The 11455-nt window shown below is 39.0% G+C and overlaps 1 protein-coding gene across 2 annotated transcripts; it reads left to right on the forward strand.

Moving 5' to 3' along the window:
* Positions 1-1353: 1353 nt before the first annotated feature.
* lin7c (lin-7 homolog C (C. elegans)) lies at positions 1354-10038 on the forward strand. 2 transcript variants are annotated; one of them, XR_011914941.1, is made up of 6 exons: positions 1354-1569; positions 2841-2959; positions 3050-3121; positions 3291-3500; positions 5178-7883; positions 7946-10038. XR_011914941.1 is itself a non-coding variant. In XM_072380720.1 (5 exons), the coding sequence occupies exons 1-5, from the start codon at positions 1533-1535 to the stop codon at positions 5343-5345; spliced, it is 606 nt and encodes a 201-aa protein (XP_072236821.1). In that variant the 5' UTR covers positions 1354-1532; the 3' UTR covers positions 5346-10038. The 2 variants fall into 2 exon arrangements, 1 of the variants encoding a protein (XP_072236821.1); XM_072380720.1 differs by having other exon boundaries at positions 5178-10038.
* Positions 10039-11455: the final 1417 nt, after the last annotated feature.

Below are 11455 nucleotides of genomic sequence, written 5' to 3' on the forward strand. Positions count from 1 at the left end.
ATGAGTTGCTATAGTGTGTATCCAACAAAAAGCTTCCTGTCATGGTCACAAAACAAACATGTAAAAATTGACAATATCAATAAGTCATGCTATTGTGATGCAGACAGAAGAGCAGCTGATCTGCTCTTTAAACAAAAATAAGATGGAGTTGGAATGGTTTTGTCAATTCAAGAAACCAAGACATCCCCAGCATAAACAACAACAAATCAAACATTCTGGTATTGTTATTAGATTAGTTTTTTGAGATCCTTTTTATCATGGGTACGGGCTGTTTTTGATTAACAACAAAAATGTTAACTATATGCCAATTACATACTTAGTAAAGGATCAGACTCACTGGTTTTCTATGAGCAAGTCTATGTTAGCAAAGAGACGGACAATATTGTCTTCTGTGATCAAAAACAATGCAGCTGAATATATTTCACAGTATAATGTGGGATTTCATTGAGCAAGAGTTGTGTTTGAAGAAGAAGAAAAAAAAACAAGCGTTGCTTTTGTTTCTAAAACAAACCAAACTACTGTGGCTGCAGTGGTGTTGTGTCTTCCGTCATACCCCGATCAGAAATGTCACAGCAAGTATTTTTCATCAGCTGTCCAAGACTAACTGTTTGTGTGTTCCTCACCAGCTGGGGTGTGGTCAGAAATGAATCATGCTCCAAAGTTTCAGCCCACAGAGAGCTGTGCAGCAGCGAATTTCTGCGGGTTTTTGCACTTGAGTCACAAGAAGTGCTGCAGTCAACCAGCCGAGGGCAGTAGAGAGGCTACTCCTCGCAGAAAGCCTGCACTTGGGCCTTTCTGCCTTTGACACCGGACATTGCTTCAAGCATCCTATAGAGGTTTGTAGGATCAAGACCTTTGAATACACCCACCCTATCAGTTAAACTGAGATTGGAAAGGGAGTGCGACTATCTGACCCCTTGATCTGAAATCACGCAAGTTAAATCTTGCATTTAAATGTATAACGCTGTATCCCAAACATATCTCTGATCCCTCTCAATAGTCCCTCAAATATATTGCACTACACAGCAAGGTAAAACACACATTTCTATGGTTAATCCTGATTCTGAACAGATTAAATCTCGAGTTGAACTCAGCTCCATAAATTAAATATGGACTGAGGGATAAGGTGTAGGGAGGAGTGAGAGGAAGACAATAATAACTGCCCACTAGACTGAGCCATGGGTGATTCAGATATGTTTGTGTGTATGATGTATTAAACTCTATTAAACTCTAAATGGACACACTATTTAATAAGAAATATTTGTATTTTCTAAAATTTTGATTCAAAAGAAAAAAAAACGTATAACATTGACTCATGGGAAATATCTTCTTTTTGCTGAGCTTTCCACTTTACGAGGTTTACTGAACGCACCATGACACTAGCAGCTAGCCTAGCTGAGCTAACTTGGCTAATCTGATTTATCGTCTCAGTTAAGCGCACGAAACGTTAGCCAGGATTACCAAATTTAGTTTTCCATATCTCCCTTTTAGTGGAATATCTGCCTAAACTCGCTTAACCGCTAATTTCGAAAATGGCATCACTTGGGGAGCCTGTGCGACTGGAAAGAGGTAATGTAAATTAGCTAGCTAGCTTTTTTTTGTTGTGATTAGAGGGAGACGTTAGCTTAGCTAACATTGCTTGAATAAAACTAGAGATAGTTTTTGAATACAGTCTCTTTTGTTTGATGGGATAACCTTGTCTTGATGATTTCTTTTGAATCGTTAATGACCGGTTGTATATATTTGCGGTACCAAGCCAAGTAACCTATAGCCCTTATAGTTATATCGTTTAATTTGCGCACTAGCTAATTAGCTGAAATTAATGACAGCAAATGGTGATTGACAAAGTCAGGTAGTTTGGTTAACGTTTGTTTCCAGTAAATACAAGACACGATCTTGCTAATTCGTCCTTCATTATTAGTAGCAAGGAATGAATGTATTGTCTGGAGACTGGTTTTCAACGCAAGTCTTCCTACTGATTAAATTAGCCCTGACTCTGGCAAAATGGTCATTTGTCTGCCAGGTTTTTATTGTCACCCTGACAAATAAACAGCAAAAATACGCAACATGTGAAATTATCCCTTCGATTTTTAACATCCTAAAGGATGAAGATAATGGAGGTTGTTGCTTCTTACGTAATTTAAAAGCTACAGTAGCATCTAGCGCTGGCTTGCTATTGACTTGCACCAAAGTAACTCTAAAATGGTAAATATATATTTATATATTTTTTAAAAATCAGAACAGAATACTTTGATAATGCAGAAAAAGGCAATTTCTTACTTGTATAACAAGAAATTAATGATGTGGATGTACTCACCAAAAGAGCTGGTATGTATTTTTTTGTTTGTTTACATATGTTCTTTTAAATTTAATTGAATTATCCTTCCTTGACCACTATTCAAACAGGAATATAAATCTCTTTCCTTTCTTTTCATTACAATAAAAGCACCTAAAATTTAACATCCTACCAAACATACCAGTTACATCCACTTTCAGGCATGACTCAGAGAAATAGGACACATTTGTATGTCAGTGAATCATGAGTGAAATTAATTTAATGTAACTAGATTATGTAACTTTACAAGCTTTTGCAGATTGTACCACCTGATATGGAACAGAGAAATGAAAACCCACTTTCCCATTTTTAGTTTTATCAAGCTGGATTTTTCTAGGACTTATCAAGCGTCTGTAGAGTGTACCTGTGTGTTACCATTTTTTTTTAGTTTTACATGTGTTGAGACTGAGTACAGAGAGTCACACAAGCAAATGCATTATTTTCTTATTTTTAATCTCGATGTTAATGTAAAACCTTAATGGTGCTCCGCTTGTTTTTGTGACAGACATCAACCGTGCTATTGAACTGCTCGATAAGCTCCAGAGGACAGGAGAAGTGCCTCCTCAGAAGCTGCAGGCGCTGCAGAGAGTCTTACAGAGTGAATTCTGTAATGCTGTCAGAGAAGTGAGACTCTTTTAAGCTCTTCACTGTGCAGTGCAATCTCCTTTGTCTGGTGTTTGGTTTGTTAATTTTGCTTTCTGAACGTGCTTTCAGGTTTATGAGCATGTGTATGAAACTGTGGACATCAACAGCAGTCCTGAAGTCCGGGCCAACGCTACAGCGAAGGTAGACCCAAGTCAATTACTGTCTAATACACGACAAGTTGAGCCAGCTTTCCTCAACATAAATTTCAGATCTTCTATGTCTTAAGGGAACACGCAGTTCATATTGTTATTGAGTGCCGTGAATGCGGTATGTTTGTGAAGGCTGAACAACCTATTTTGCTTTTTCGTAGGCTACAGTGGCAGCTTTTGCAGCGAGTGAGGGACACTCACACCCACGTGTTGTGGAGCTGCCCAAGACAGAAGAAGGCCTGGGTTTCAATATAATGGGTGGAAAGGAGCAAAACTCACCTATTTACATCTCACGGATCATCCCAGGAGGCATCGCCGACCGACACGGAGGCCTGAAAAGAGGCGACCAGCTGCTCTCTGTTAACGGAGTGGTACGTTTAATTCAAAGAATCATTACTTACTCAAAGATGGTCAGTTTGGAGCTTTAGCATGACACGTCTGTGTTTTATAGTGTCTTTGTGGACAGTTTATGCAACTCTGAACATTTGAAACATTTGAAACATTTGAATCCATTTAGATATGCACTGTTAGTTATCAAAGACACACCTATGCAGAGGTTTGAGCAATGAGTTCAGAATTCTGTGGGTCATCGGTGAAAGCTCAGCTGAACAACTTGTAGTTAGCAGCTTCGGACCACTCACAATTAGCCATCAAAATCCTCTACAAGTGAAGCCATCTGTCTGTTGTAGCACAAAGCCAACAATTATATCAATTATGACATTAGGGAGACGTTCAAAGAGGGAAAACGTTTGGCAATGAGATGTATGCACCAGACTCCCAAATGCACTTTCCTGTCAGAATAAAACAGATCTGCTGTGTGCCTGGTGAAGAGGAGGAGAAAACTGTATGGTTGTCATCCCAGATGCTGCTGCTGGTCTGAAAGACTTGTAACGACTTGTCAGTTGAGAGGGCACCTTGTAATTCTGGTTTTCAGACACTGAGATGATGATGAGCCAACTTAAAACTCAAACTCCCTTCCAATCGTTAAGAAATGTAAGCTGAAACTTTGAAATGGCATTCGGCAAACAGTGAGAAGGTAATAAAAACCTGCTTTCAGTATGTCTAAGGTGGGTTGCAAAGTACTGACTTTTAAACCTTTGCGCATGCCACAGTTGCAGTTTCACACAGGTTTAAAAAAAAAAAATGATAGAAACACCTGTCAACATCTGGCTCTTGGGTGTTCATACAGAAACTGGGTACACACAAATAATAGTAAAGCTGATGTGTTTTTAAGGAGCGCTTCATTCATCCACAAGATGATAATCACTTAATGAACAACTTACAACCATTGATTAACATCTACGCGTTGAGTCAGTTTGCCCTGAGCAGGCCTTTGACACCCCTTGTCCAGATGAGGAAACACACATACAGAACTGTTGTGGAGAGATGGAGGAAACCACATGAACAGCAGGAGGATTCCCCTCAGGATGAACTGAAATATATTAGACACTGTGCAGAGCAATATTGGCAGTTTAAAGTGTGAGTTATCAGGATGGTTTACTGCAGGACCTGAACCACACAGACTCTGTGCTGATGCTAAGGTGCAGCTTTACCGTCTTTCGCCATGAATCGTGTCATTTTAATGTACAGAATTAGTACCAACATCGCTGTCTCTCCAAAGCTCATCTCTGCACACATCTTGTAACTTTTGTTTTTTCCTCCAGGAAGCTCAGGGGAATCTTAAGAAATCTGGCAAGAGAAATAGTTGTGTAACTATGTTGATTATGTCTTAGTTGAATGAGCTCGTAAAAGCCTTTTCATCGGTCCACGTTCTCACCAAGGTTAACCCGAAGCAGCCTCCAGGAAAACAAAACCTTTCATAAACCTCATCGTGCATTTGGCCAGTTTCAGAGTAATCGGGAGCCGTTTCACAATGTCCCTCAGGGACAGTGAGTCACCCTCAACTGTAACAAAGTACCTCCTTACAAGAAGTTACAGATAAAAACAGTTTTGAACTTTACCTAAAGGCTCCGAAAATATTTTCAGAAAGAAATGCATTATTAGTACTAAAGAGTACTCTGTGTTTCTGTGTATTGTATTTTTTCCAGAGTGTGGAAGGTGAGCACCACGAGAAAGCGGTGGAACTCCTCAAAGCGGCTCAGGGCACAGTGAAGCTGGTAGTAAGGTACACCCCCAAAGTCCTAGAGGAAATGGAGTCACGCTTTGAGAAAATGAGGTCGGCAAAGCGCCGGCAACAGAACAACTATCCCCAGTAGGATTTTATTTTTTTTCTTCTTTTTTTTTTTCATGTTGATGCCCGGCTCCCTTCTCTAGCTTACTGGCCAACTGTTCTGGTCACTTTCTTATCTCCTCGCTCCCCCTCTCCACCCCCAACAAAGGAAAAAAGATTGAAGTTTTTAGTTGTTGATCCTCCTCAGACTTACTGTATATTGTGTTGTTAACCTCCTCTGTAGCATTTTTAATATTCACCATTGTTACTGTACCAGACACTAAACTCTAGACGAACACTAGAATGATTATGATTGTCAGCGTGAGTCACACCTTGTGCATTACTTTTGAAATTGACAATTTGAATGCAACTTTGAGTACTTTTGAGACAAAATGTATGACTCCTTTGACAAGAAAGGTGGTGTTTTTAATTGTTTTATCACATCCACTACCAAGTGCCTCAGGGCAAACACATTGATCTTATGTACTGTGTCAACTGACCTCATTTTTCTTTTAATGGTTTAAAGTTACGCACTGGTGATTAAATGCTTGTGGCAGGACTAACTAAATGCTTTGCATCTGTTAGTGTCAGTTTTTATTTTAATTTTTTGTTTGTTCGATGTAGATACACGGTAATGATATGTGAAACCCTTTAATTGTGCAAACTTCAAAAGGTGCAGTTTTATTTTTTATTGCCACATGACAGGCATGTGCAAATTAGTTTTTGGAGGAATTGATGACAGTTTGTATGAATTATAGAGACAACATCTTCAGTACTAAGCAAAACCACAGTAAGCTCACTCCAAAACTAAAAAGTGATGCTTCTTTTAAGGTTCTTCCCTGGGCTTAGCCTTTGGATTTTCTACCGTGCTATAAAAGGCCCTGCAGAGAATGTAAGTGATGGAATGGGGCCTCAGCAACTCGTGAATAAAATTGGTGCCACCTCAGAGCCCACATTTCAACTTTTATCAGAATAACAAACCTTCATAAGCATTAAGTCTGCACTCAGCGTGCTGTCAGGATGAACTTCAGCTTCCAGTTAACTTGTCATGACTTAAAGTTTAATTTGGAAGTTTACACACACTCACCGTAGACACGAATATCGTAGCAATAATTTGACTTTTGATTACTTTGACTGACTTTCTTGGACAGAAAAAATGTGGAGAAAAGTTTTGATTAGATTTTTGGTTTCCTGAAATCGATTTAGGGTTACAAAAAAATGCATATAAAAGAATATGATATCTGGTTGAAAGTTCCCAAACAAGTAGCACCTGGACCAGGTGGTTTTGTTAGACATCCATCAACAAACTACCAGAGATTAAGTCTGTTTGGATATTTCACGCCTCTCTTTGACAGTGTTGGTAAGTATCCACATATTTTGACAGGGTTGGGATCAGGACTGAATTGAAGAACTTAAATTGGTGCAGTGCTCTCTTTGCTAAGAGGCTTTTTTAAGAGCATTTTGAGACATCTAAGTGGGTGTTGTTTTTTTTTTTTTTTATTATCCTAATCTGATTTCAGAAAACCCAAAAGGAAATTGAAATGCTGTATGTAAACTTGTGGTTGTCACTATAAAGTAGAAATCTGCTTTATGTGCCGTTTTTATTTAGCCAGCTACAGCGTTTCATGAAAGTTCATTCAGTCACAGTTAAAGTTAACTTAGACCTGTTGATATCATATCAAGCAGTCATTACCACAACAATGCCTGATGTGAACTTTCACTGAGTGACATGTGACTTCCACACATCCACCAAGACTTTAGAGAACAGTGATTATGCTGTAAAATTCTCTGTGTATTTTTCCATCTCTTTTCAAAGCTAAAGTGTCTTAAATGAATCATTCACTTCATTTGAAAGTTTAATTTGGGTGATCAATTACATCTTTAGAGGATCTGAATTAAAGACAAAGACTACACAGGTACTGGGATAACAATTTAAATAGCTGCTTAATTTTGAGGTGCTCCGTTTTAAATAATAATAAGACGTACTTCAATGATTTTGAGCAATAATTTAAAACCTCACTATCATATCTCCCGTTATTACTAACAAATGTCTTTTGCACTGTTAAATCCAAGTTTTGGTGGCGCACATGCGCTCATATGTAGTTTCCAAACTGCAGGTGGTGTTGAAAAGAGAATAACAATAATGGACATTTCATTTCCGATTACTGCCAAACGATCTCATATGCATTTTAAAGCGGGCTAATGTCAAAGCAGCTACATTAGTTCCCACATTTGCATCACTACACTAAATATTTGATATTTCTCAAGAGTTTGCAATGTGCTATAAATGATATTCATATGAGGATAAAAATGTCTTGTGTTGTCAGCTGGTGATCTCAGATCAGCCTGGCCTGAGGGACAAGCTCAGATCCAGCTTCTAGGCTTGCACGCGTCATGTCAGTCAAACAAGTCACAGTTTACTTTTAAATGGCGTTTAACGTTAACAGCGAGCACTTGAAGACATTTCCTTGCTCGCCCGGTGACTGGAAAGTGTGACGATTGAATGTCTGTCTGTTAGATTGACTTTGATGGATGGCAAAATATCTCAAGAACAAATTTATTGAGATCCAGAGATTCGTCACTTGTTGGTTTTCAAAATGGGTGGTGCTATGTGTGCAGCATGCTGTAAACGTAACGCAGACCAAGCCATACTGTCGTCCAGTCTCAGCATCAACGCTCTGCGTCGCTGACACTCCAGAACAAGAATAAAGACGCCTCTGATTCATCCAAATAAAGTAGAAAGTAGATGGTGGATACAATGACTTTATACTCAGTCTCAAATTTAACGAAGACGTTTTGTCATAACGAGTCCATATCCCATTAAATGTGCCACTACTCTTTGACATGTGACAGGAAGCCATCTTAAATACAGACCAAAATAGCCTCAGTTTAGCCACTGAATGTACAGTTTGGTGTTCTTTTGTCATTTTGTCCACCGTCTCTTCACATACACCAGGGCTCAGTAAGGGCAACTCAGCGAGTTGTTCACAGCTTATTCAGAAGTAATGAAGGCTTGGATTAAAGAAAATCAGTAGAGATGTGTTTGTGCGCTTTCAGTGATCTATACATCCAAATTGCATCACCGAGTACCAAAAATATCGCCGGTGTAAAGCTAGAGCATGTGTCAGACATCATTGCTGTTTTGATATTCTGCCAATAACTGGAAGGAAAATGAAAGTTACACTGAAGTAAAGTCGGGGACTAAAGTCATCATTAGTCAACGCGCTTCAGTCACGGTCACCTGCAAGACTGTCTTCATCCAAATCTGGAAGGTGTTTATTTACTTTTTTTTTTGTTTGTTTCTTCTCTTAAATATTGCAAGAAAAGCAACGGTACACAATGAGCACGTTGCTCGCTCCGGTTCAGCGAACGCGCTCCTACAGACGTCTGAAAAACTGCTGAAATGTGGAGCAAAAACAGGAATTAAACACGCAAGCTTAATGCAAATCGATTACCTATGCAAAGTCATTTACAAACTTTGGAAAATAATGTGTTGGTGCAAAAAAAAAAAAAAATTTCCCATCATTTTTCTGAAAATAACTACGACGAATCTGCCTAAAAAAACAAAGAAAAAAAACTATTTTCGGGGCCACCCCATCCAGACTCGTGTAAGGTGACATAAAGAGACATTTGCAAAGTTTATCACCACAACAGCCTCGTATTGATCACTATCAAGGAGGCGCAGTGAAGATCTACTTGTGATCTTCACAGCTTCTACAACTAATGGTCATCAGGAGGCCTGAAGAAGAACAGGCAGCCACACGTTGCATTGTGGCTTTCAATTAAGCACTAACAAACTGACTATTACAGCGTTTATTAAAGTATGAGTCAATGCCAGCGTTTCCTGGTGAGGCTCAAAGTGCAGGCTGATATGTCACCAATCAGTTATTTGGGAGTACAGTAAAACGATACATTTGTGATAGATATTCATATACACTGCTAATAATGCTAAATAGAGGGATTTAAATGTGTGTGTTGGCAAACGTGCTCATATTTAAGAGAGGTTGGTAGAGTAAGAGACCAATCCATAGGCCACCCGGAGGCAGAGATAGGGTCTGGTGTACATATAAGTCTTTAAATAATGTATAGTATGTCTCATACGTGTGTTTTATCCAACAGTAGCTTGCTCCATACACTCCTCACAAACATACATGTAAAGTAAACGAGGAATACGATGTAATGAGTTATTTAGATTGCACAGTCACGATTTTCCACTGAACGCCACTGACCATTCAGAGAGCACCCTCCAACTTTTTACCCGCTTTACTTGTCTCTATATCAGAATAGTCAATAGAATGATTTTTTTTATAATGGTTTTCTTTTGATATTTTTCTCAATTTTTATAAGTGATTTTTCCTAAAAAGCAGATACCAGGAATGGTTGGTACATCTATTTTGATTGTGTGTGACCGGGGCCGCATCAGCTCGGTTTGTCTGGAAAGCGGCTCCGATGGGAGGATGGATTGAACCGTCCGAGATCAGCTCTAAACTGATTGTTCTTTTCTTTAAAGGACCAATACCAAACTTGCAACATTTGTTAAGATTTTTATAATGTTTTGAGATGTTTAAGTCAGTGGTTATTTAATAGTAATGCGTGTAGATGTTGTGTTATCTTGTGTTTTGGTTTGTTTCTAATTTGCTGTGTTGCGTTGATGTCGGATGTAAAATGTTGTGCTGTAGAACATAACAGTAGCTGGATTAGAAGCTCAATAAATCATGCTTGCATCTATGAATTTGAAACCCGCTGTTTGAACATCTTTTACAGCAAAAGTGTCCAAAGGAAGTACCTGTTATTGCACTCCTCACTGTATATAAGAATAACTTGTGCCCCTTGTCATAGGTTCTGTTTATTTATTTTTTTAAAACCCCAACATCAAGTCGTTTTTGTTGTTTTCATCAGCTTTTTTTTTTCTCTACCTTGTTGGAAGATGTTAGCAGAAAGTTATACGGACCCACATGAAGCTGCACTGTGCATCTGCAACACTGAAACTACAGAAAGGGCTTTAGGTTCTTTGTCTAATGCAGTCTTATGTTTTTTAGATGGAGGCTATCGTATACATATATCAGTATAAAAAATGTATGAGATATTACTTTATTATCAAGGTTCATTATTTCAAAAGGGAAAGGGGTATTGTATTGTATTTCACAGGCTGCTCAGCCTCGCCTTCCTGTCCTTGTATCTATCCTCTCAAATCACAGGTGTTTGGACAGCTTTGAAAGTTTCTGCCACAAGGAATTCTGGGAAGAAACTGTCCCCTTTTGTGCCGTACACGCTGGTCCAGTGTTTCCAGGATGCAGCGAAGCTCCTCAGAGTGTGGGGAATTTAAACAACTCTTGTCATGGCAGGTTATTTCATTCAGGAAAAAAACTTCCAAAGCAAAAAGGTCCATGTGACCGGATCTTGATTCTTTAGCCCTTTTTACAACCAACATTTTCACTTATCATAGTTGGGAAAAAAAGCCGGTTAATCTCAACGATGATTTAGTCGGAGTAGGAATTATTCATGTTAACAAAGATACCTGCTTTTGACTAGAATTCTCTGCCCGCTGTTTGCAGTGACCTCCTGCGGTTTATTCTGATTTTGTTCATTCTATTCTTTATTTTATAATAGTACAATTATTTTTGTTTTGCAGACTTTGACACAGTAGCTTTGCTAATAGATGACTGAGTTTGTTGAGTCTGCTGCTCTCATCAGTAATCAAGTTAACTTAAAGCAGTCACATTGCGTTCAGTTACATTTAAAAGGGTGCTTATATGTGTGTGTGTATATATATATATATATATATATACTGTATATTTCTGAGAGGAACTCTGTAACAGGAGCTCAGGAGCAGATCGGGGTTGTTTGCCTGGAACCAAGCAGTGCACGTGACAGAGATTCATTAGAGCTGGTTGTTCACACTACAGCTTGAGACCACAGCACAGCTGCTGGTTTCTGACGCTGTTGACGCCATCCGTTGCAGACTCGCATGTGTGGATGGTTCACTTCATCTTTTCTGGCAGCCAGAATCAATCACATCCTGGAGCAAACTAAGCAGCAGCAGGGACCAAGGAAGAAGCAGGAGGCCAAACTGGATCCGGAGCCAAATCGGCAGCAGAAGCAGCACACAGGGAAGAAGAAAAAAAAAATGCTTTCAAGTTAATATATAGTATAACG

The sequence above is a fragment of the Leuresthes tenuis genome, unplaced genomic scaffold (assembly GCF_036924035.1).
Source record: "Leuresthes tenuis unplaced genomic scaffold, fLeuTen1.0.hap1 SCAF_2, whole genome shotgun sequence".
NCBI classification, from domain to species: Eukaryota; Metazoa; Chordata; class Actinopteri; order Atheriniformes; family Atherinopsidae; genus Leuresthes; species Leuresthes tenuis.